The sequence below is a fragment of the Oryx dammah genome, unplaced genomic scaffold (assembly GCF_014754425.2).
Source record: "Oryx dammah isolate SB20612 unplaced genomic scaffold, SCBI_Odam_1.1 HiC_scaffold_4, whole genome shotgun sequence".
Lineage (NCBI taxonomy): Eukaryota > Metazoa > Chordata > Mammalia > Artiodactyla > Bovidae > Oryx > Oryx dammah.
The window spans coordinates 90,109,841-90,133,334 of NW_024070188.1; the positions used below are offsets into that span (position 1 = coordinate 90,109,841).

The 23,494-nt window shown below is 46.3% G+C and overlaps 1 protein-coding gene across 3 annotated transcripts in view; it reads left to right on the plus strand.

Annotated features, from left to right (window-relative positions):
- Positions 1 to 23,494, plus strand: part of ERMARD (ER membrane associated RNA degradation) — a 34,971-nt gene that overhangs the window by 1,118 nt on the left and 10,359 nt on the right. Inside the window, exons 2-12 of one of the 3 annotated variants that reach the window (XM_040239157.1) lie at positions 1,969 to 2,137; positions 3,404 to 3,543; positions 4,389 to 4,490; positions 4,780 to 4,869; positions 7,380 to 7,477; positions 7,916 to 8,052; positions 9,461 to 9,575; positions 10,471 to 10,573; positions 14,899 to 14,928; positions 15,986 to 16,054; positions 17,589 to 17,762. In XM_040239157.1, the coding sequence (XP_040095091.1) occupies positions 1,969 to 2,137; positions 3,404 to 3,543; positions 4,389 to 4,490; positions 4,780 to 4,869; positions 7,380 to 7,477; positions 7,916 to 8,052; positions 9,461 to 9,575; positions 10,471 to 10,573; positions 14,899 to 14,928; positions 15,986 to 16,054; positions 17,589 to 17,762 (1,227 nt within the window). Of the gene's footprint in view, positions 1 to 1,968; positions 2,138 to 3,403; positions 3,544 to 4,388; positions 4,491 to 4,779; positions 4,870 to 7,379; positions 7,478 to 7,915; positions 8,053 to 9,460; positions 9,576 to 10,470; positions 10,574 to 14,898; positions 14,929 to 15,985; positions 16,055 to 17,588; positions 17,763 to 23,494 lie in introns of those variants that run through there. The other 2 variants (XM_040239158.1, XM_040239159.1) reach the window with 2 other exon arrangements.

The window sequence follows — 23,494 nt, forward strand, 5'->3', positions numbered from 1 at the left end:
ATTGCATGTCTATTTGCAGGAGTAGAATGTAGGCCTTCCCCAAATCTGAAGGTCTTGGAGCCTTAGAGAGGTCCGTTTCAACTCAGGGTGAAAGTGTTAATTGCCTAGTTGTACAGAACTCTGCGACCCCATGGACTGTAGCCCACCAGGATGGTCTGTCCATGGGATTCTCCAGGTAAGAGTACTGGAGTGGGTTGCCATTCCCTTCTCCAGGGGATCTTCCCAACCCAGGGACTGAACCTGTCTCCTGCATTGCAGGCAGATTCTTTACCCTCTGAGCCATCAACTGGGATAGGAGGAGCCAATAATTCATTTAACTTTTGCTTTTCATTTATCGTGTTCCAGCATCTGCTGTGTCCTGGGCATACAGTGTTGTGTAAGACCTGGTCTCTCTGCTCCAGGATCTTACTGTTTGGTTGAGTCTGAGGGACGACTGTGTTGATCCGGTGTCTACAACCGAAAGAGACTTTACTTACAACCTCAGTTGTGAGATTCAGGGCCCACTTTACTAGTGGAATAGATGAGCTTTTGTGCAGAAATATCATTTCTGCCTGTCTCCTGTCACTCTAGAACTTCAGCTTGTTCCTTTAGAGTTCAGATGCTTTTTTAAAATGCAAGGAGTCCCTTTTGATGTGAATGGAAACTTTTTGAGTTATATTTATGTATTTGTCCAGAGACAGACCACAGGAGTTTTCACACTATGATCATTTGATATGAAGTGTTAACTAGGAATAAAATTGTTAACTAGTTATGTGAAGGATAAAGTGAGATCTCTGAAAGTGTGGTGGAGATGGCAGCCGCAGGAGCAGTCACTCCAGAGGACTGCAGGGGCTGAGGGAAGTGGTTGGCGTTTTAAAGCTTAGACACTTAGAGGAGAGTCCCTGCATGGCTGACACTCAGGTCTCTGAGGAGGAAATTGTGCTGCAGAGCTGCATGGAAGAGCCTGCCAAGCGGGATGCAGAGTTCTGAAGGGAGGTCACCGGATGCGTGGTGTGTGTTTCTGGTGGGCGTTCTCGGGTGAAGCTGGTCCTGCAAGTGTTGGAAAGATGGCAGTGCCCACAGGAGTGGAAATCACCCGAAAGGCGCAGGAAATTGCCAGGCTGCAGGCAGGAGAAGCAAGTGCCCCCTCCCATGCCGTCTTGCGGTGTTCCAAGGAAAGTGTGCTGGCTGGCTGAGCGGGTGTCAGCCACAGAGGATTGCCGAATATTCCCCACAGATCTCTCGGGGAGTACCTCAGTTGCTGGTGCCTGAAAGCATTGGTTGACTTCAAGGCTGAGAGCGGGAATGAAGCTTCTGGGGACAGGAAGAGTGGGCAGGATGATGGGTGACACTGATGGGGATGGGGGACCTGCCGAGACTCACCAACACGCCTCACGAAGACACCAGGTCCTTTTCAGACCTAGAACGTGATCTCTCTGCAGAGTTACTGGGCGATCTTAGCGTCATGTCAGGAGAATTAGGAAGAATTGGTTCTATTTAACTTTTTATGAAAAAGCAGCATGGTTTGCGCTTCTTACACTATGTGGGGAGTCAGGATCATGCATTTTGCTCCGCTTTAGCATTAGTTAGTGTTCAATTCATTTAGTAGCTTAATTTTCTAGTTTTCTCAGCCCTCATTTAAAAATGCTTATGTTGATAACTTCGGGATAATTTGTGAATGCTGAAAGGAAATGCACTATCCATAAAATATTCTGAGCTTCTGTAAATTCTTATGTTAAAAATGTTATGTTTAATAAAATAACTTAAAATCTTTAAACATTTACTTGAAAATATTTGCATAAGTAATTTTTAGTTAATATTTAATCACAATGTCTTAATCATATAGTTCTTCTGACATCCAGAAAGTGTGTTAACACAGTAACTATTCCTGAGTATATTCTATAAGACATAATAGTTTTCCTGTGACTTAAATATATTATAAAGTTAATGTTTTCTGTTAAAGAGTGTGTTTTATGGTTTATATTTCAGATATTAATTGGGGAGCCGATTGCCACCTGTCTTTCTCCTTCAGTGTATGACATGATCTGTAAACTTGGGTTTGAAGTCAGAGAAAATTGCGACATCAGTAGTATTGTAACTCAAAGCGGTGAAGTATGCTGGAAGAAAATTACAGACTGCATGGTTTATACAGAATCAGGTTTGTACTTTGCCTGCAGCCCAAATGCCCGTCAATACTGTTCTCTTTAAAATGTCTTAACCTGTAAACTTTCCCTTCCTGACCACTGCTTTTTGGGTTAGAAGATGTTATATTAATAGTACAGGCTTAACTCAAAGAGAAAAAGAATCGGTGTGGAAAGAGAGGGAGTGAAACCAGAGAAGCGCAGCGGAGTGAGGGGAAAGCTGTGGGTGAGGAGCGGGGGTCGGAGGCTGTGCGGGCCGAGGGCTCTAGGCCTGCAGTCCAGGTGGAAAAGGGAAGCAGACAGAAGTCATGAGTTAAGGGTATGGGATGACCAGTGGTACATACAGTTATTATACTTGTCTTCTAGGCATTCTTGTACCTTTTTTTTAAGTAGGGATGTGGACTGGAATATTTTAAAATTGTTGTAAAAATTATAAGCAAACATGCTGTGGCCCAGCAGTTCCATCCAGGAACACACAGCACAGGGCCAGTCACGGGTGTACACGTGTGCCTGTCGCAGCGTTGCTCCTCGCAGTGACGGAGAAGAAAGCAGGGAGGAGCGCTGCAAACAGCCAGATGTCAAGCACGATGGGATTGCTCAAATTAGGACAGAGGCGCACCAGGGAGCATTATGCGGGGTGAGAGAGAGTGAGGGGGCCCATCTTTCTGGCCCAGAAATCTCTCTGAGCTCTACGGCAGAGTGAGACAATAGGGGAAACGTAACGTTTGCTTGTGTAGGCGTGAATATTTCTAAACACACTCAAGAAATGGATAACATTTCTTGAAATATGAAAGCTGCTATAGGAAGAAGAACTGGTGCCAGGGGAGAGACTTCCATCCTTTTATATTTTTGGCTGTGAACCTTGTTTGTTCAGCCAAAACTTACGGAAAAAACTCTCAAACCGAAAATTTGTATTACAAATATGTTCCAAAATAATAATAATTATTATAAATTAATGTCATTGGAAATCTCCTAGTCTAATAATATTACATTAAAAAGTCAGGTTAAAGTATTATATATACAAACTTACATACAGGTAAAGAAATTTAAAAAATATTTTTTGTCTTATTTGAACCTTTCTGTATTTTTCAAACTCTGACAGTTTTTCTTTTATAATCAGGTAAACACATATGTAATTTATTTTCCACAACATGAGTATCTTTGTTTTAAGTTCAGTTTAAACTGGTTCTCAGTTTTGTGGAAATTTCATCAGTGAAGCACTTTGGCAATGTAGGCATTTTCGCCACATGATGCGGAGCTCACTTGCTTTCTCACCCTTGCAGCCCAGGGTCTGGACCACCAGGAAAGCGTGCGGCTGCTGGGCCCCGTGTGCCAGGCCGTCCACCTGTATCTGTCGTCTTTGCCCAAGGGGCAGTTTGAAATGCGATACGCACCGGCGCTCCAGTGGACAGGTGTTCCAGAGGTTTGGCTTTTGAACACCAACAAAATCTTAGAAATGAAACATTACAGATTCCGCTTAGAGGATTTGCTTCTTGCTGATTTTAAAGGGGTCTCCTCTGTCCTCTGGGCCCTGGGCTATGAGAAGGCTTGAGTATTGCGAGGGAAAGTTGGAGCTGTTTCCAAAGCCTGAGCTGAGAGACATCCTTTGCCCAGAGGAAGTTTCTGGATGCAGTGGCAGGGTCGGGATTCTGGGAGGTGGTTTGGTGCATGGGTGCCGCTGGTCCCGGACAGAAAAACTGGACAGCTCCAAAAGAAAAAGAAAGACCTTCCAGACTGATCGAAAGATGTTCTTGAGGCATTGGGACGAGGGGACTCGAGGCGGGGACGCTTGGCTTGTTGAGGGCGGCAGAAGGGAGGGAGGGTAGTTCAAGGTTCAAACCAGCCGTTTCCCTTGGTCCATTAAATGACTGCAGCAGAGCAGTAACTATAAAAAGCTAACTCTGAAACACTTGGCTTTCCTCACACAGAGTGGCAGGGCCTTCCCTTCTCCCCCTGTAGTAGCTGCCTTAGTTATGTTTTCAAGACGGAATCAAAATGAGATATAAGATTTCGGTCGAAGTATTTGACTTTCCAGTTTAGGGTTATGCCAGATCTATTGCTTCCCGAAACCTCCTTTAGGTATTCAAATGTTTTTCTTGATTCTTTGTATTTTGTTATATTTATATAAAAAATATTTACCTACACCAAAACAGTCATTAAAATATGCTAATTAAATCTTTAGAGGTTTGAATTTCATTAATAGAATTGTGACTTTGAGGAATAATGCTTATTGAACACGAATTCTGACATGTGTCTTATTCTAAACAGTTATTTCCTGAAATACTTGATGCCTTGAGAAGTCTTGAATCTCCCAGTATTTCTCTCAGCCTCATGAAGCTCACATCCTGTCTGGAGCGAGCCCTGGGTGACGTAAGTGTGAGGACTCTTTCACTGTTGGCCATGTAAAGTGTCTGAATGAACAGTAAACTGTTTTGCAGTTTCACTGAGATTTATAGATTTTAATTATTATTTTCCTGTATAATCACTTGGCACAGATTTTTGAAATATTTTTCTTTTTGAATGGTTGTGAGATCAGAAACATCAGTGTCTCCAGTTCTTTCCTCCCCTCCTGGGTACAGACGCTTTGTGGGTGATATTTTGGTTAATGTGATTTGGCTCATTGTAATAAAGTTGTTACACAAGTTTGTTTGAATTTCAGGTATATTTACTGATTGGGAAGGACTGCCCCTTTCTTTTAAGAGATCTACTCGCATCTGAGGAACTTGCTCAAGTCTTCGGGCAGCCTGTGGTAAGCTTGTCCAGTTAAAACTGATGGAGGAAAAAGGGCCCAAAACAATCAATGTTAACTCTATTTTTGTTTCTCAAAAATTGATGCTATGTTAGAAAAAAATTAATTATTTCAGGGATTCAAGCTTACTTTCCTTTCCCACAGACCCTTTCTGCCAAAATTGCCATGCTTCCAGCCAAAAGACACACCTCTCTCTTGTCCTGGTGCTAATGTGTTTTGATGATAGCCTCTGATGTGATGACCTCAGGTGTAGGAGCCTCTGGTGTAAGAGCTTCTGGTGTGATGAGCAGGTGTGATAGCCTCAGGTGTGGAGCCTCTGGTGTGATGAGCAGGTGTGATAGCCTCAGGTGTGGAGCCTCTGGTGTGATGACACTGGAGGAATAGCCTCTAATATAGTAACCTCTGGGGCCAGGCAAATGAGAAATTCGAAGTCTATTGATCTCATTGATTGTGTATTATAATAGTAATTCTAGAAGATATACTAATGTATTCAGGAGTAAAATTTTAACCCTTTAAAAATTGATGTTCAGTTCAGTTTAGTTCCGTCACTCAGTCATGTCCGACTCTCTGCGAGCCCATGAACTGAAGCACGCCAGGCCTCCCTGTCCATCACCAACTCCTCATGTTCATCGAGTCGGTGATGCCATCCAACCATCTCATCCTCTGTTGTCCCCTTCTCCTCCTGCCCCCAATCCCTCCCAGCATCAGGATCTTTTCCAGTGAGTCAACTCTTTGCATGAAGTGGCCAAAGTATTGGAGTTTCAGCTTCAGCATCAGTCCTTCCAATGAACACCCAGGACTGATCTCCTTTAGGATGGACTGGTTGGATCTCCTTGTAGTCCAAGGGACTCTCAAGAGTCTTCTTCAGCACCACAGTTCAAAGGCATCAATTCTTTGGCACTCAGCTCTCTTCATAGTCCAATTCTCACATCTGTACATGACCACTGGAAAAAACCATAACCTTGACTAGACGGACCTTTGTTGGCAAAGTAATGTCTCTGCTTTTGAATATGCTATCTAGGTTGGTCATAACTTTCCTTCCAAGGAATAAGCATCTTTTATTACAATTTTATTATTTAAAAAATCAATATTTTTAACGTGAGAAAGTATACCTTTTGCAGCTACTGGAAGTTAAGCAGAAAAAAAAAATTAGATGCCAGTTTAAAAATGGGTACTTTTTCAAAGTCTTCTTGAGGCCACATGATCATGATTTTTTAAGACCAGTGAGTAACCTTCAGGCAACTGAATAAGTCAGGTCAAGGTGGAGAAGCAAGCCAGGGTGGTGCCCGCCAGGAGGACGTTTACAGATGGGACTCACTGAGAAACTGTTGTCAGTGAAGCTTTCCCAGGCTTCCTGGTGGTCCGTTGCCGCGTGTCAGCTTGGGGCCATTCCGTTTGGTGGAGCGTATGGAGTGCAGCCTGGGCTGCTTGCTGTCACCCTGGACTCTTTCGCCCCTTGTCTTGCTCTGTCTTCTGTTTCTCCCTGTGTTGTGCAGTGAGCCTGCCGTCCATCCACAGCCCTTTCAGCTCCCAGGTAATTTTCCTAGATCCTTGGCATATATACTTGTAATTTCCCAGAGAGTATGAACAATTAATTTAAAATAATAATAAATTTGAAGTGAGTAATATTTAATTATTAATGTTGTTATAGTTCTTGATATTTAATTAAGTTCATGTTAAAGTGTTTTAAGTTAGAGTGAGAGCCAGGGCTACTTGGAGTAGCCCGGAAGGACTGGCTGTCAGCCGTTCTGGTGCTGAGTTGAAACCCCTTGTGTGAGTTCCTGCCCCTGAGGGCATCCAGAGTACCCGTCTCCCCTTCCCCGCGAGTCTGCAGGTGAAGGAAGCAGCTTCAGCCCTTTCCTGAGTCTCTGGGAGGCTCAGCTCCTCTTTCCTACGACACGGGCTTGAGTCCTCTTGGTCTCTGAGCAGCTTTCGTGTGTTCTGAACCTCCTGTAACGCGTGGTGCTGCACACCCAGAGAATGCCCAGGGAAGGTGTCAGTGTTGCAGCTGGACGAGCAGGATCCTTGTACCGGAGGGTCTTCTCTTTGTGCTGATGGGTAGGAGGATGGAGCAGGTGAACGGAGAGCTTCGAGTCAGACAGGAGGCCGAGCGTCGTTGCTCGGCTGCCTGCCGTGCAGTCTAGCCTGTCGTTTGCCGTGGAGTTGCTTTATTGACAGACGGGGCCTCTCAGCGTGTGGCAAGGAAGCAGTGTGTCCTGGGGGTCCCTCCACTTGTGGCCTTGGGGCCTCTGCACCCTTGGTCTCACCCCTCCCTGCCTGCACGCTTCTCACACGCGTGGTGCGAGTACAGCGTCTCCCTCAGAGGCCGTCTCCAGGGTGAGGAGTAAGGACAACGTGCAGAAGGCGTCTGACACGAGTGCTCAGCACGCACGGGTGCGTTCCTGCGGTCCCCGTGCTCTGCGCTCGTGGCCCCCTCGGTTCCGGGGAGGAAAGCTCACGTGGTCCCGGCTGGGTTGGCTCCTCGGTAACCCCGCGCCCTTGCTCCCCAGATGGACGTGCTCAAGCTCTTCGTGGGCTCTCCGCGTGGGCTCAACCTCCGCAATGTCCTGTGGCACGGCTTCGCGGCCCCTCGGGAGGTTCCGCCCAAGTAGGTGCTCGGGGAGGCGTGCGCGCACTTTCTTCATATGCTGAGAAGTTTGTTTTATTTTGAATTTCCCATCAACGAAAGATGTATTTTGAGATAAATAAGGGAGTTTGGGTTCAGGATGTTGAAGACAAAGCTGGACGTCAGTAGCCGAATGGCTGCTGTGGTGATCTGGTTACGATTTCACTGACTTATGCTCAGCGGCGGAATGGTGACATGCACAGCTTCCAATGGGTGGGGTCCTAGGTTTCAGCTCACCGGTTCCTGAGAGGTCACTGGTCCTCTGGACCACTGCACAGCTACATCCCCACAGCCAGTGGGATTTTCTGCAATTTGATACTGTTTTGCTTTTTTAATTTTAAACTTTTTTTTTTAAGTAGAGCTTTGTATATGTGTGCTGGGTTCGTGTTTCTAACAGAGTTCTGTGCTGTTTCCCACTAGATACTGCTCGATGATGGTGTTGCTGACAGCAGGCTTGGGTCAACTACTGGAGGGCTTCCTCCAACAGACGAACTTCACGTTGGCACATCGACCTTTCGTGACTCTTACGAGCATAGAGGATTTGATCGTTTTTCCTGGCAAGTACCGATTTCATGTTTTTCTTTGACTCCGTCTTTGTAAAGATATTTATAGCATTATTAAGCAGCACCGAGATGCGAGCTCTGTGGGAGGAACAGTTACTCTCCAGGGGCAACATGCCTTTGAAAGTTTCATGAAGACCCTCTTAAACTTTGCCACATAAATCCTCCCCTCTTCGCACGGTGCCCCCAGGTTTGGCACCAGGAGTCTGACAGTCACGGCTACGTGAATCAGTGTTGATATTATTGAATAACATTAACAATGTTGATCAGTGTTACTAACGCTAATTGACGTGAGCCGGTGTTAAGGATGAAGCAGCCTCGCGTGCAGATGTGTGGCTTGGGCCGGTCTGAGGCGTGCGCCCCTGCTCCTCTCGGCCCTCTTGCTCTGCTCTCCTGATGGTGCGGCCAGACGTGCCGCTCGTAAGTTCTCCTGCGTCGTCCTTGGCTTCCCTGGAGGCTCAGTGGAAGAGGACGCCTCTGCCAACCCAGGAGATGAGGGTTCCATCCCTGGGTCGGGAAGATGCCCTGGAGAAGGAAATGGCAGCCCAGGCCAGTATTCTTGCCTGGAGAGTCCCGTGGACGGAGGAGCCCGGGGCTACAGTCCACGGGGCCACCAAGAGCTGGGCCCAACCTAGCAACTAAACAGCAACAAATATCATCTTTTGGTTTGTTTTTTCATGTCGAAGTCTTACCAGATTAATGAGGTTGAGGATACAGGACTTCAAGAGAACAGATAAACGCCACGTCTGCTCCAGGCCCGTTCCTTTTCCTGTTTGGCGGTAGACATGCCGTGTCTGTATTTGCTGATGTAAACCCTGGGAAGAGCACACAGCGTCTTGGCCCCAGTGGTCTTAGCCTCTTGGTGTCATGGAGTCTTCTGGTAGCCTGTGACTGCCAACAGCATGTATTTTTTAAGGCTTTACATGTGTAGAGCAGTTTTAAGTTTACAACAGAATCAGGAAGGAGGTGCAGAGGTTTGCCCACCCGTCTCCCTTGTCAGCATCTCTCACCAGCTGGGACATCGGTTGCCACGGATGGATGAGCCTACGTGGACCCGGCATGGCTACCTTAAGGCCAGAGTTTACCTTTGGGTTCACTCTTGTTCCTGTATCTTTGGAAGATACATTTTCTTGGTCAGTGTAGTCAACCAGGTGCCCCTGAACTCTTCTGTACACACAGTTGCAGCCTCTGTGTGGGGCCCTGGGGTCGCCCTGGGCTCCCAGCGGGTGCCCGTGGCCACCTACAGCCCTGGCCTCACTCAGGTGGCCTCACTCTTGGACGGCATGCGTTGCCCTCAGTTCATCTTCTAAAGGGGTTGGCCCAGTGGCATCACTCCCTAAGCGTGCTCACACCTTTTTTCAGTTGATCAGTGTGATTATGCTTAAAAACATTTGCTATTTTACAGATGTCACATCTGAGGTGCTTTCCATATTAGAAGAAGTGATGAAGAAGTCCACTTTTATACTGAAAATCATGTTGCCATATTGGGAAGTTGCATTAACCAAGTTAAAGTCTCACAGGTACCTACACTGTGGCTTTACAGAGTGGGCACCGGTGGTCTGGAGGCCAGGCCTCCTAGAAGCCTCTGTCCCCAGTGCTGTGTTGCTGTTGGAGTGGAAGCAAGCAGGAGTCGGCCCGAGCATGAATTATCTTCCTGTAATTAATTGAGAGACATCTTGTAATTGTGTTTTAAACATTTTTTTGTTTGTTTTATGGTACAGTTTTATATAGTTAATAATGATAATTATTTTAATTTAATTTTTATTTTAGAAATTAAGAAATCGTTTTGGCTGCTCTGCACACCTCGCAGGACCCCAGTTCCCTGATCAGGGATTGAGCCCGGGCCACGGCTGTGGAAACCCAGGGTCCTCGGCCACCAAGGAGCGCCCCAATAGTTACTTTTTTGAATCGACTCATGAATATTTTTCAAGCTCTTACTGTGATTGAAACACGGTGTGCAGTGTTAGAGAATCAGGAGAGACGGAGGTTGTCAGCTGCCTCTGTTCCCCGGGGAGCAGGCCCCGAGTGTTGCCCGGGGAGGTCAGCGGGCTCCACTTCCCTCCCCGTTACTGTGTCCTGATGCAGACACTTGATTGGAAACCATGAGAGCCCACCGGCTCCCTGGTGTCTGAGTACTTTTTAGATGAAGTAAGCTTAGCAGGTATTTGGTGACATTTTATTCTGCTGCAGCTACCGAGAATGTCTTGTCATGCATTAAAACACCGGAAAACAGTTTCACTGTCACTCATCTCATGAGACCTCGATTCCGCTTCTGTTTCACCTGTTAGTAATAGCACCCCTGGCCGCTTTGGACGCACGCTGGTGCCCTCTGGAAAGCAGCACCCTTAGTATGGCGTTAGTGCCAGAGTTTACCTTTAAAACACGGAGTTTTACTGATTTTCCTCCATCTCACAGGTTTGCTGACTGTGCCATACTATTGTTGGTGCAGCTGGAGACTGGGCTCAGGAAGGCGTTTGCTGAAGTTAACAAGTGTCCAAAGAGGCTTCTCACTGCTGAGGTGCGCCTGCTCTGGCGGTCAGTGCTGGTCGTTGCTGCTATATTGACAGCTTTCTGTCCCTAATTAAAGGTTTTACTATCTTGTTTTTGTTTATCGTTAAATGAATTTTCTCGCAAGAACTTCCTTTGGAAGGCTTGACTGTTATTTTTTGTGGTTTCCTATTTTGATTTTGTATGACTTATATTTATCTGTGATTCTTCCCTTGTGGGTCAGCTCGTAAAGAATCTGACTGCAGTGTGGGAGGCCTGGGTTGGGAAGATCCCTGGAGAAGGGAAAGGCTACCCACTCCAGTATTCTGGCCTGGAGAATTCCATGGACTATGAATTCCATAATCCCTGAGGTTGCAAAGAGTCAGACACGACTGGGCAGGATAAAAATGGGGAGAACAATTCTAAGTCATTTTAAACTTAATGATGTCATAAAAGCGGCTGATGCTCATGCTCCCTCCTTAGCCATGGTTACTGGTGTTCTCTGTCACCCCACAGGGTGGGTGTGGGTGGTCTGCAGCTTGCCTTCTCTAAAGACACTGCTTCCCTTTGGCCAGAGCTGCCGGTGGTGCTTAGACAGGCCTCTGAGGGGCCGTGTCCCAGTGGGCTGTGGGAGAATCCACTAGCTAGGGGAAAGGGGAATATATATTATGGGACGAGCGCAGGCATCCGCTGTACCTGGTGTTCTGGTTTCTTTCCCTGGTTCATCTTCTTTTTGCCCTGTAAATAGGCATCCCTCAAAAAATCCTGTTCTCACCCTTCTAGGCGTGCCCTGGGAGAGCTCACATAATCCAGTGTCTGAAGCTGTTCCCTGTGTGGGAGCAACGCCAATCAGAAAATACTCCGGAACTAGTGGAAAGGGAGGCCCCACATGGCACAGCTTGTTGGTGCCGCTGAAGCGGTGCTGAGAGGGTGGCTGAGAGCGGTACGTTCCAGCCGTCTCCAAGGCATTCTTTCTAACTCACAGTTCTTTGATCTCCTGTGTTACGTTTACACCTGTTGGTGAATATGTTTATAGGAGCTTTCCCCAGCACCCAGATTTACTTTACTTCAAAAAAGGTATTTTTTTTCTTCCACAAATTTGTTCTCTGATATTCCTTACTATCCTTATTCTAGACATGATTTTGCCCCTCCTACCGCCTTGTTGGGGCTTCTCCTTTGTCCTTGGACGTGGGTATCTTTTCTCAGTGGGATCCAGCATTCTCCTGTTGATGGTGGTTCAGCAGTGCGCTCCGATTTTGGAGTTCTCGCAGGAGAAGATGAGTGCACATCTTCCTACTCCGCCATCTGCTGACGTGCAAAAAACTAAGATCTTGGCATCTGGTCCTGTCACTTCATGGCAAATAGATGGGGAAACAATGGAAACAGTGACAGACTTTATTTTCTTGGGCTCCAAAATCACTGCAGATGGTGACTGCAGCCATGAAATTAAAAGACACTTGCTCCTTGGAACAAAAGCTATGACCAACCTAGACAGCATATTAAAAAGCAGAGACATTACTTTGCTGACAAAGGTCCATCTAGTCAAAATTATGGTTTTTCCAGTAGTCATCTATGGATGTCAGAGTTGGTCCATAAAGAAGGCTGAGCCCCGAAGAATTGATGCTTTGGAACTGTGGTGTTGAAGAAGACTCTTGAGAGTCCCTTGGACTGCAAGGAGATCCAACCAGTCCATCCTAAAGGAGATCAGTCCTGACTGTTCATTGGAAGGACTGATGTTGAAGCTGAAACTCCAGTACTTTGGCCACCTGATGTGAAGAGCTGACTCATTGGGAAAGACCCTGATGCTGGGAAAGATTGAAGGCAGGAGGAGAAGGGGATGACAGGATGAGATGGCTGGATGGCATCACTGACTCGATGGACATGAGTTTGAGCAAGCTCCGGGAGGTGGTGAAGGACAGGGAGGCCTGCCAGGCTGCGGTACACGGGGTCGCGGAGTCGGACACGGCTATGTCCTCTTCGTGGCCTCCCATCAGCTTCAGCGCCATCTGTGCTCTGCCTGCCCTCCGTCCTCCTGTGCGTCACCCTGCTGGTCGGTCCTGCCCCCGATTTACCCCATGGTCCATCGGTGCTCGGCCTCGCTGGCTTACATGTCACTCACCTGAGCCTGTCCCCCAGTTTACCCCGTGGTCCGTCGGTGCTCGGCCTCGCTGGCTCACATGTCGCTCACCTGAGCCTGTCCCCCGATTTACCCCGTGGTCCATCGGTGCTTGGCCTCGCTGGCTCACATCTCGCTCACCTGAACCTGTTCCCCAGTTTACCCCATGGTCCATTGGTGCTCGGCCTCGCTGGCTCACATCTCGCTCACCTGAACCTGTTCCCCAGTTTACCCCGTGGTCCGTTGGTGCTCGGCCTCGCTGGCTCACATCTCGCTCACCTGAGCCTGTCCCCCAGGTCTTCATGCTTTCCCTCCTCCTCTAATCCGTTCTCACACTGCCACTGATTATTTGCTAAGTTTATGGTAATTCCTGTGTCTTCTGTGAACCCATCTGCTTAAACGCCTTTCACGACTTCCAGGCCTGGTTGCACCGCTGGCGTTTCTCCCTGGCGTAAAGGATCTCAGAGTCTGGCCCCCGCCTTTCTGCACTTTGCTCTCTACCTGATTTCTCCAGCATGCTTTAGACCCCTTGCCCGTTCCTGGGCATGCACACCGTTCCTCCTCCTTGCCCGCTGTCCCCTTGCGGCCACAGGGGTGACCTCCCAGCGCCTGGCCTGCTCAGCCCTAACACTGCTCCCCTGCCCTCTGCCTCATGTGGAGGCGGCTCTGCTCTGCACTGCTGGGGAGCCTCTGGCACCGCCCTCGGGGCCGCTGCCCACACCCAGTGCCTCTCACTGGCTCCGCCCAGCCCAGTGTTGGGGAGCAAAGCCTGGCCTCGAGTGCAGAGAGCCGGAGCCCCAGCGTCCGCTCTCATTCGCGTGTCTTAGAATTGACGTCGTGGTGTCCTGACCATTCAGCGCACGACTCTGGTTCATGAATTTGGTCATTTAGTTGTGATTTCACTGCACAAGTATGTACTGTGGCTGTTTCTGCAGAGGATACAGTTTATCAAATAATACCTTAAATTTTAGCCCAGACTTTTATCCAGGATAAACCTAACATCAGTTTACTGATGAGTGAGTGACAGTCACTCAGTCGTATCTGACTGTTCACGACCCCATGGGCTGTAGCCTGCAGGCTTGTCCATGGGATTCTCCAGGCAAGAACACTGGAGTGGGTTGCCATTTCCTCCTCCAGGGGATCTTCCCATCCCAGGGATTGAACACGGGTCTCCTGCATTGCAGGCAGTTTCTTAACCGTCTGAGCCACCAGGGAAAGCTACTTTTAGGAGACATTTCTAAGTATAAAGACAAGTCAGCTTAAAAGGTATCAGCAAATACGTGATTGACTTCATCTTATAACCTGTAGACAGTACATTAGAATGTGTAATGGATCCATGTAACTTTTCCAAATACCTGAGACAGAAGTAACAATAAAGTTGTCAATGATGAAAGAAGTTGGATGGAGCTTCTCTCCCAGAGACATGGGGCCTGGGCAAGTGGTCAGGAAGGAAAGACAATGTGCTTCTAACTTTGAATGAAAAATAATGTTCGTACAGTTTACTTATAAGCTGGTATACAAAGGAAAATACTTGTAAAACTATAAATTGCTTCTGCAAATTCTGTGATTATTTTATGGCATAAGATCTCTTCAGAGTCACTGGAGGTTGTGAAGATGGTGAGACTTTGTGACTTTTTAGAAGCTTATGTGTATTAGGGGTGCAAGAGATGATATTTATACCAATTCTGTGAAACAAGATGGAAGTTAATTTCCATCATTTATGGAGATGAGTGAGAAGTTCAGTCTCTTTGAGGAAGAGGTGGGGATATTTAGTAGGCAGCTGAATACTTACAGTAGAGCTCCGGAGAGATTTTAGCGTCAGCAGAACAGGTTTGGGAGTACAGGGGCTTTAGAGCCGTCTGCACAGTAATACATGTTGAAGAATGTTTGGTAATATTAAAGTGAAAATCTGTTAGTAAGCCATCAGTAGAGGTGCTCTGTGGGTGTGAGTACTGATTTGTGAAGCTGCGGGATCCTGAGTGTCAGACACACCTGAATTGCTGTGTGTGTGAGGGCAGTAGCCTCAGGGGGCTTGTTCACCAGGGTCGCTGTATCTTCCGGCCTTGCGTATCGTGTTTATGTTGTCAGCAATACCCTTCCCAAAGTGTTGCTAGATAAAATTTTATTTACAAATGAAGGCTTCATACTTGTGGTGCCGTGCTAGAGTTTTTTCCTGCTTTGAATAATGTCACACGACTTGTATCTTGCTTTAATTGTTTATTTTCTTTCCTTTTCTGAAGTCAACAGCTCTTTATACTACCTTCGATGAAGTAAGTAAACTTCCAAGATATCTTGAGACAAACAGAACATTGTATTTGCTTAAAATAAGAATCAAAATACAAAATTAAAAATCAAATTAAATTAATTTGATTAATTTTAAGTAAATAAAATTAAATCAATCAAATTAAAAACCATAAACCATATGCTTGCAAAAAAATAATATGCTTATGCTTATTCACATGGAGAAGGCGATGGCACCCCGCTCCAGCGTTCTTGCCTGGAGAGTCCCAGGGACGGGGGAGCCTGGGGGGCTGTCGTCTGTGGGGTCGCACAGAGTCGGACACGACTGACACGACTCAGCAGCAGCAGCAGCAGCTTATTCACATAAGCAGAAAAAAGGAAAAAGCTGATGACAGTGCTGAGTATAGCTTTCAGGCTAATTATTAATTATGGAAAAGCCATAAAGTACATGTACACACATGTATGTATGTATACACACACCAGGTACAGTGTTTGAAGATACACATAAACACGTATATACACATATACACAAACTAGCCATAAACACCCACGTATTCTTATGCACATGTGAGTATGTGTTAGTTGCTCGGTTGTGTCCGACTCTTTGTGGCTCCATGGACTGTAGCCCACCAGGCCCCAGGCTCCATGGAATTCTCCAGGCAAGAATACTAGAGTGGGTCGCCATTCCCTTCTCCAGGGATCTTCCTGACCCAGGGATTGAACCTGGGTCTCCTGCATTGCGGGTGGACTCTTTACCATCTGAGCCGCCAGGGAAGCCCATATATGCACATAGATATACACGAAAATATATAAGCACATATACACACCTAAACACATGGAAACACATGGAAACTACATTCACACGACTGAGAATGCATATATATATATATAGCTTCTTAAACTCATTATACTGGTTAAGAAGACCTTTCTTAAATAGGTGGTTGCTCTTTCTTAAGACTGTCCTAATTTAATCTGCTTTGGACTTAACACGTGTCATATCCCATGTATAGGATCTTTTGATACTGAAAGTTCTGTGTGTGTATACTTGTATACCAGTTATCAACCTACTTCTTTTTGCTGTTTTAGATATTGGCAAAACACTTGAATGATGGGAAAATCAACCAGCTTCCTCTTTTCCTGGGAGAACCTGCAATGGTAAGGTGTCAGGCATCTATAGTTTAATACCCTGCTACTTACCAATGTGATTAGCTCTTCTCAACAATGACATTAATTTTGTCTTGTTTCCTGCCCAGAAGTGCTTCCGAAGCATCCGCTTGTGTGAACTGCACTGTCTTTGCAGCCGACGTTGGCTGAGCTCTGAGTGAGCTCAGGCCCTGTGCTTCGTGCTGATTACTCAGACGTCCTTGCCCTAGGACCTGAGGACTTAAGTCACCCTGGTCCTAACAGTGTTTGAATTTGTGGGTTATGTGAATTTATTGGTGAAATGTGTGAAAGTGTTAGTCGTTTAGCCATGTCCGTCTCTTTGTGAGCCCATGGACTGTATGTATGCAGCCCACCAGGCTCCTCTGTCCATGGGATTCTCCAGGCAAGAATACTGGAGTGGGCAGCCATTCCCTTCTCCAGAGGGTCTTCCGGACTCAGAGATAGAACCCAGGTCTCCTGTGTTGCAGGCAGATTCTTTACCATCTGAGCTACCAGGGAAGCCCGTATGTGCTGGTAGCAGGGACTGTATTTGCTTTATGAACAACAACAAAGTCAGATGTGGCTAGTAAGATAGAGTGTTGGATGAGAAGATAATTTTTTAGAACTGTTTTCTATTTGTCAAATTTTTGTATTTTATGAGGATATTGCAGTGACTTCTTTGGACTGTAAATATAATTTTTATGTTTTTTAACTGGGAGTCAGCATCCTGGGTTCCAGTTCCCTCTGTGTGACATCAGTCGCTCTTTTTTGCTACCAGGAAGTTAGCATGATTGAACTCGTTTGTCTAAAGCTCTTTTTCATCTTGAATCTCTGTGGCTCCTCTGTCCAGTGGCAGTTTGCCTGAATCAGAAAATTTGGTTTTCTGACTTTTTCCTCTGCCTGTGGAAGAGTCCTTGAACATTTGCCATTAAGAAAATAGCCGTGTCTTCACAGGGCTTCAAAAATAAAAGGGTGATCTGAGAAAGGACATGTGAGAAAGAGGGATGAGGGGAAAGAAAACCGGTGTTGTCGTGAGCACAGCTGTGGATTCCAGGTGTGCTCAACACAGTCCTCCCCCTTCAGGGCATGAGACTGGGAAGGGTGCTGCTACCAAGCGCTGGAGCCGTGCAGGCAGCTCTGCAGCCCTGGTGCACAGGTTCTTGTCAGTCCGCCAAGGAACAGGTGCAGAAACGCGGCTCCCTGGGAGATCCAGCCTGAGCAGTGGGGTTCCTGCCTGAGGTCGTGGGGTGCAGTTCCGGAGGACAGGGCTTCCCAGGAGCATCCATGCCTCGGGGAGCAGGGTGCCAATAACACAGAAGGGAGGTCCCACAGGAGAACGCAGCAGAGGCGGCGGGTGTGGTGAGAAGCCGAGGGGTCCTGGATGACTTGGTGCTTATCTGCTCTGTGACCTTGATTGACTCTCACTTCCAGGCTCACTTTTCCGTAATGAACACTGCTGCTTCGGCTTGCCCTTTCTGGGCCTTCAGACTTCCTTCTTTCTGCTGAGAACACTAACCAAACATTTTTTGTGTCCTTTTTTTGGTAGGAATTTCTCTGGGATTTCCTAAACCATCAGGAGGGTCCCCGTCTAAGAGATCGGCTAAGCCACGGGGAAGTCAGTTTACCTGAATTTCCGAAAGAAGCAGCCAGTCAGCTGCTTGCGTTTTCCTTTGTCCTTTTACTCAGGTTTATTGATGAAGATCTGTTAACAGTGTGTAAGGTAACGTGTAGGGAAGAAGACGTCTCGTTAGATTCTCTCCTTTCAGTTGAGCGGGAATGGGGTTGTTTTCAATGTAATTAGTTATATTTTAATTTTCTTTTGCTTTATTTGAGTTACGGTGTGCCTCCATCTGAACAGATTACTTGTGGACATGTATTCTCTATAACAAATAAATTAATATTACTTGATCTCACCTAAAATAATTCATCCTTTGTTTTCTTTTACTCTAAACCTGTGTTTATTTAGTTAACAAGTTTTAATGGAGTCTAGTTGATTCACAGTGTGACAGTTTCAGGCATAGAGCAAAGTGAATGAGTCACACATGGACATGTATCCGCTGTCTGAGCTTCTGGTCCCATACAGGCCACTGCAGATCACTGCACAGGGCCCCCGTGCTGTGCACTGGGTGTTAGTTACCTCTTTGACAGACAGCCGTGTGTGTGTGTCAGTCCAGGGCCCAGTTCACCCCCGCCCCCCCTTATCCCCTGATAGCCGTAAGGTTGCTTTCTACTGCTGTGACTGTGTCTGTTTTGTAAATACGTTATTTGTACCACTTTTTTATATTCCACGTATGAGCGATATCGTATGATACTTGCCCTTCTCTCAGTATGACAGTCTCTCTATCTGTACTGCTGTTACCTATCTTTAGGTTTTTCCTCTCTGGCCTATGCATTTGGAGTTCTTCTTAAAAGACCCTTTGTCTTCCGAAATTATAGTATTCATATCTTTCCATTATAGTTCTGTAGCTTTTTTTCCATTTACATCTTTTGATCCAGCAGGAATTTATTTCACCTGGGAATCTAGCTTGTTTTTTCTTTAACAAATTGCTTGCAAGTTGGCCAGCTCCACTTAGAGAATCAACGTCTCTATGCAGGGGGCCCTGGACTGCAGACCTGGCCCCCCTTTCCCATCTCTACCAGGTCTCACAGCAGACGAGCTGGTGTCGGCAGCGATACTGACGCTAGGGTCTGACATTACGGTCCTGCTTCTCCTCCTCTTCAGCACGTGCTGCCTCTTCTCCAGTCGTTAGTGTGCCAGTGAACCTGTGCAGTTAAGCAGGAAGCCCAGGGGGATGAGCTCCTGAGGGGCTAATGTGGGGATAATTGATACTTTAGCCAGACTGAACGCTGTTCCCCACCACAAGCGCTGCTCAGGCCCCGAGGCCAGTCCCCCTCTGCACTCGCCAGCTTCCCTGCTCTCCCTCAAGACAGCCCCAGAGCCGCGTCCCCACCCCTGCCGCCCGGGCCCCACGCGTCCCCAGTGCCCAGAGGCCCCCCCACGGCTTCTGCCGCGGGGAAGCCACGCGTGCTGTGGCTGCCACAGGCTCATCACTTCAGGCGTGAGTCCTGGCGACCCTGCCAGGTGCCAGCCGCCCCGTGAGCCTGGCTGGCCTCTGACCTGTCGGTGCCAGAGTGAGTGGAAGCCACCTGCATTCCTTCTCCAAGTAGCAGCTAGCCATTTGAGCGGCTCTCTGCTGTTGAGTGTTCTAGGTAGTTATGCTTATACATAGGGAAGCTTTGGACTTCCGTGTATTAAATTTCTCAGCTAGCAACTCACTGACTTTGCTGCTCTGCAGTGGCAAATCGTGTCCGACTCTGCAACCTCAGGGACTGCAGCACGCCAGGCTTCCCTGTTCTTCACTAGCTCCTGGAATCTGCTCAGACTCGTGTCCACTGATGCAGTGATGCCTGCTGACCAGCTCACCCTCTGTCACGCCCTTCTCCTCCTGCTCTCAGTCTTGCCCAGCACAGGCTCTTTACCAGTGAGTCAGCTCTTTGCATGAGGTGCCAAAGGATTGGAGCTTCAGCTTCAGCCTCAGTCCTTCCAATGAATATTCAGGACTGATTTCCTTTAGGGTGGACTGGTTTGATATCCTTGCTCTTCAAGGGACTCTCAAGAGTCTTCCCCAGCACAGTTTGAAAGCATCAGTTCTTTGACGTCAGCCTTCTTTATGGTCCAGCTCTCACATCTGTTCATGATTACTAGAAAAACTATAGCTTTGACTAGATGGACCTTTGTCAGCAAAGTGATGTGTGTGCTTTTTAATATGCTGTCTAGGTTGGTCCTAGTTTTTCTTCTGAGAAGCAAGCGTCTTTTAATTTCATGGCTATAGTCACCATTTGCAGTGATTTTGGAGCCCACAAAAAGAAAGTCTCACTCTTTCCACTGTTTCCCCTTCTATTTGCCATGAAGTGATGGGACTGGATCCCATGATTTTAGTTTTTCAAATGTTGAGCTTTAAGCCAGCTTTTCCACTCTCGTCTTTCACTTTCATCAAGAGGCTCTTTAGCTCCTCTTCACTTTGTTTCATTAGAGTGGTGTCATGTGCATGTCTGAGATCGCTGCTATTTCTCCCGGCAGTCTTGATCCCAGCTTGTGCTTCATCCAGTCCAGCGTTTCTCATGATGTACTCTGCTTAGAAGTTAGATAAGCAGGTGACAATATACAGCCTTGACGTACTCCTTTTCCTCTTTGGAACCAGTCTGTTGTTCCATGTCCAGTTCTAACTGTTGCTTCCTGACCTGCATAGAGGTTTCTCAGGAGGCAGGTCAGGTGGTCTGGTATTCCCATCTCTTAGAATTTTCCAGTTTGTTGTGATCCACACAGTCAAAGGCTTTAGCGTAGTCAATGAAGCAGAAGTAGATGTTTTTCTGGAATTCTCTTGCTTTTTCTATGATCCAGCAGATGTTGGCAATTTGATCTCTGGTTCCTCTGCCTTTTCTAAATTCAGCTTGAACTACTAGAAGTTCTCAGTTCACGTGCTGTTCAAGGCTAGCTTGAATGACTTTGGGCATTACCTTGCTGGCATGTGAAAATGAGTGCCATTGTGCGGTAATCTGAACTTTCTTTGGCACTGCCTTTTGGGATTGGAATGAAGACTGACCTTTTTCAGTCCTGTGGCCACTGCTGAGTTTTCCAAATTTGCTGGCATATTGAGTGCAGCATTTTAACAGCATCATCTTTTAGAATTTGAAATAGCTCAGCTAGGATTCCATCACCTCGACTAACTTTATTTGTAGTAATGCTTCCTAAGGCCCGCTTGATTTCACACTCCAGAATGCCTGGCTCTAGGTGAGTGATCACACCATCATGGTTATCTGGGTCATTTAGATCTTTTTGTACAGTTCTTCTGTGTATTCTTGCCACCTCTTCTTAATCTCTTCTGCTTCTGTTAGGTCCATACCATTTCTGTCCTTTTGTGCCCATCTTTGCATGAAATGTTTCCTTGGTATCTCTAATTTTCTTGAAGAGATCTCTAGTCTTTCCCATTCTGTTGTTTTCCTCTGTTTCTTTGCATTGTTCACTGAAGGCTTTCTTGTCTCTCTTTGCTGTTTGGAACTCTGCATTCAGATGGGTATATATTACCTTTTCTCCTTTGCCTTTCACCTCTCTTCTTTTTTCAGCTATTTGTAAAGCCTCCTCAGCAACCAGTCTGCCTTATTCCGTCTCCTTTTCTTGGGGATGGTTTGGTCACTGCCTCTGTGCAGTGTTATGACCTTCCACCCGTAGTTGTTCAGGCACTCTGTCTGCCAGATCTAATCCCTTGAATCTGTTTGTCACCTCCACTGTATAATCATAAGGGATTTGATTTGGTCAGTTGCAAATGGCCTAGTTGCTTTTCCTACTTTCTTCAATATAAATCTGAATTTGGCAATAAGGAGTTCATGATCTGAGCCACAGTCAGCTCCAGGTCTTGTTTTTGCTGACTGTATAGAGCTTCTCTATCTTTGGCTGCAAGGATATAATCAATCTTATTTCAGTATTGACCATCTGATGATGTCCATGTGTAGAGTCTTCTCTTGTGTTGTTGGAAGAGGGTGTTTGCTATGACCAGTGTGTTCTCTTGGCACAAATCTGTTAGCCTTTGCCCTGCTTCATTATGTTCTCCAAGACCAAACTTGCCTGTTACTGCAGGTATCTCTTGATTTCTTACTTTTGCATTCCAGTCCCCTAGGATGAAAAGGACATCTTTTTTGGGTGTTAGTTCTAGAGGGTTTTCTAGATCTTCATAGAACCGGTCAACTTCAGCTTCTTCGGCACTGGTAGTTGGGGCATAGATTTGGATTACTGTGATGTTGAATGGTTTGCTTTGGAATCAAATTGAGATCATTCTGTCGTTTTTGAGATTGCACCCAAGTACTGCATTTCAGACTCCGTTGTTGATTCTGAGGACTACTCCATTTCTTCTAGGGGATCTAGCCCGCTATGTAATAGGTATAATGGTCATCTGAATTAAATTCACCCATTCTTGTCCATTTTAGTTCACCAATTGCTAAAGTGTTGACGTTCACTCTGGCCATCTCCAGTTTGACCACTTCCAATTTACCTTGATTCATGGACCTGACATTCCGGGTTCCTATGCAGTGTTGTTCTCTACAGCCTTGGGCTTTACTTTCACCACCAGACGCATCCACAGCTGGGCATCTGTTCTGCTTTGGCCTAGTCTCTTCATTCTTTCTGGAGCTGTTTATCTGCTCTTCCTCAGTAGCAAAGTGGACACCTACTGACCTGTGGGTTCATCTTCCAGTGTCGTACTTTTTCCCTTTTCATCCTGTTCATGGGGTTCTCAAGGCAAGACTACTGGAGTCGTTTGCCATTCCCTTCAGCAGTTGACCACATTTTGTAATAGTCCACAGACTCGGGTTTGCCACTTATACAGGTGTGTCAGCTGTAAATGTAATTTTTTTACTCTTTTAAAAATACTTATATGTCTGGCAGTTGAGTGTTTATAGTATGTAATCCTCTACTAGTTATATTCATTTTTATTTATTTTTTTAAAATGTATTTAATTGGAGGCTAATTACAATATTGTATTGGTTTTGCCATACATCAACATGAATCTGCCACGGGTGTACACTTGTTCCCCATCCTGAACCCCCCTCCCAACTCCCTCGCCATAGCATCCCTCTGGGTCATCCCAGTGCACCAGCCCCAAGCATCCTGTATCCTGCATCGAACCTAGACTAGCAATTCGTTTCTTATATTATACATGTTTCAATGCCATTCTCCCAAATCATCCCACCCTCTCCCTGTCCCACAGAGTCCAAAAGACTGTTCTATACATCTGTGTCTCTTTTGCTGTCTCGCATACAGGGTTATCGTTACCATCTTTCTAAATTCCATATATATACCTCAGTATACTGTACTGGTGTTTTTCTTTCTGGCTTACTTCACTCTGTATAATTGGCTCCGGTTTCATCCACCTCATTAGAACTGATTCAAATGTATTCTTTTTAATGGCTGAGTAATACTCCATTGTGTATATGTACCACAGCTTTCTTATCCATTCGTCTGCTGATGGACATCTAGGTTGTTTCCATGTCCTGGCTGTTATAAACAGTGCTGCGATGAACATTGGGGTACATGTGTCTCTTTCAATTCTGGTTTCCTCGGTGTGTATGCCCAGCAGTGGGATTGCTGGGTCATATGGCAGTTCTATTTGCAGTTTTTTAAGGAATCTCCACACTGTTCTCCATAGTGGCTGTACTAGTTTGCATTCCCACCAACAGTGTAAGAGGGTTCCCTTTTCTCCACACCCTGTCTAGCATTTATTGCTTGTAGACTTTTGGGTAGCAGCCATTCTGACTGGTGTGAAATGGTACCTCATTGTGGTTTTAATTTGCGTTTCTCTGATAATGAGTGATGTTGAGCATCTTTTCATGTGTTTGTTAGCCATCCATATGTCTTCTTTGGAGAAATGTCTATTTAGTTCTTTGGCCCATTTTTTGATT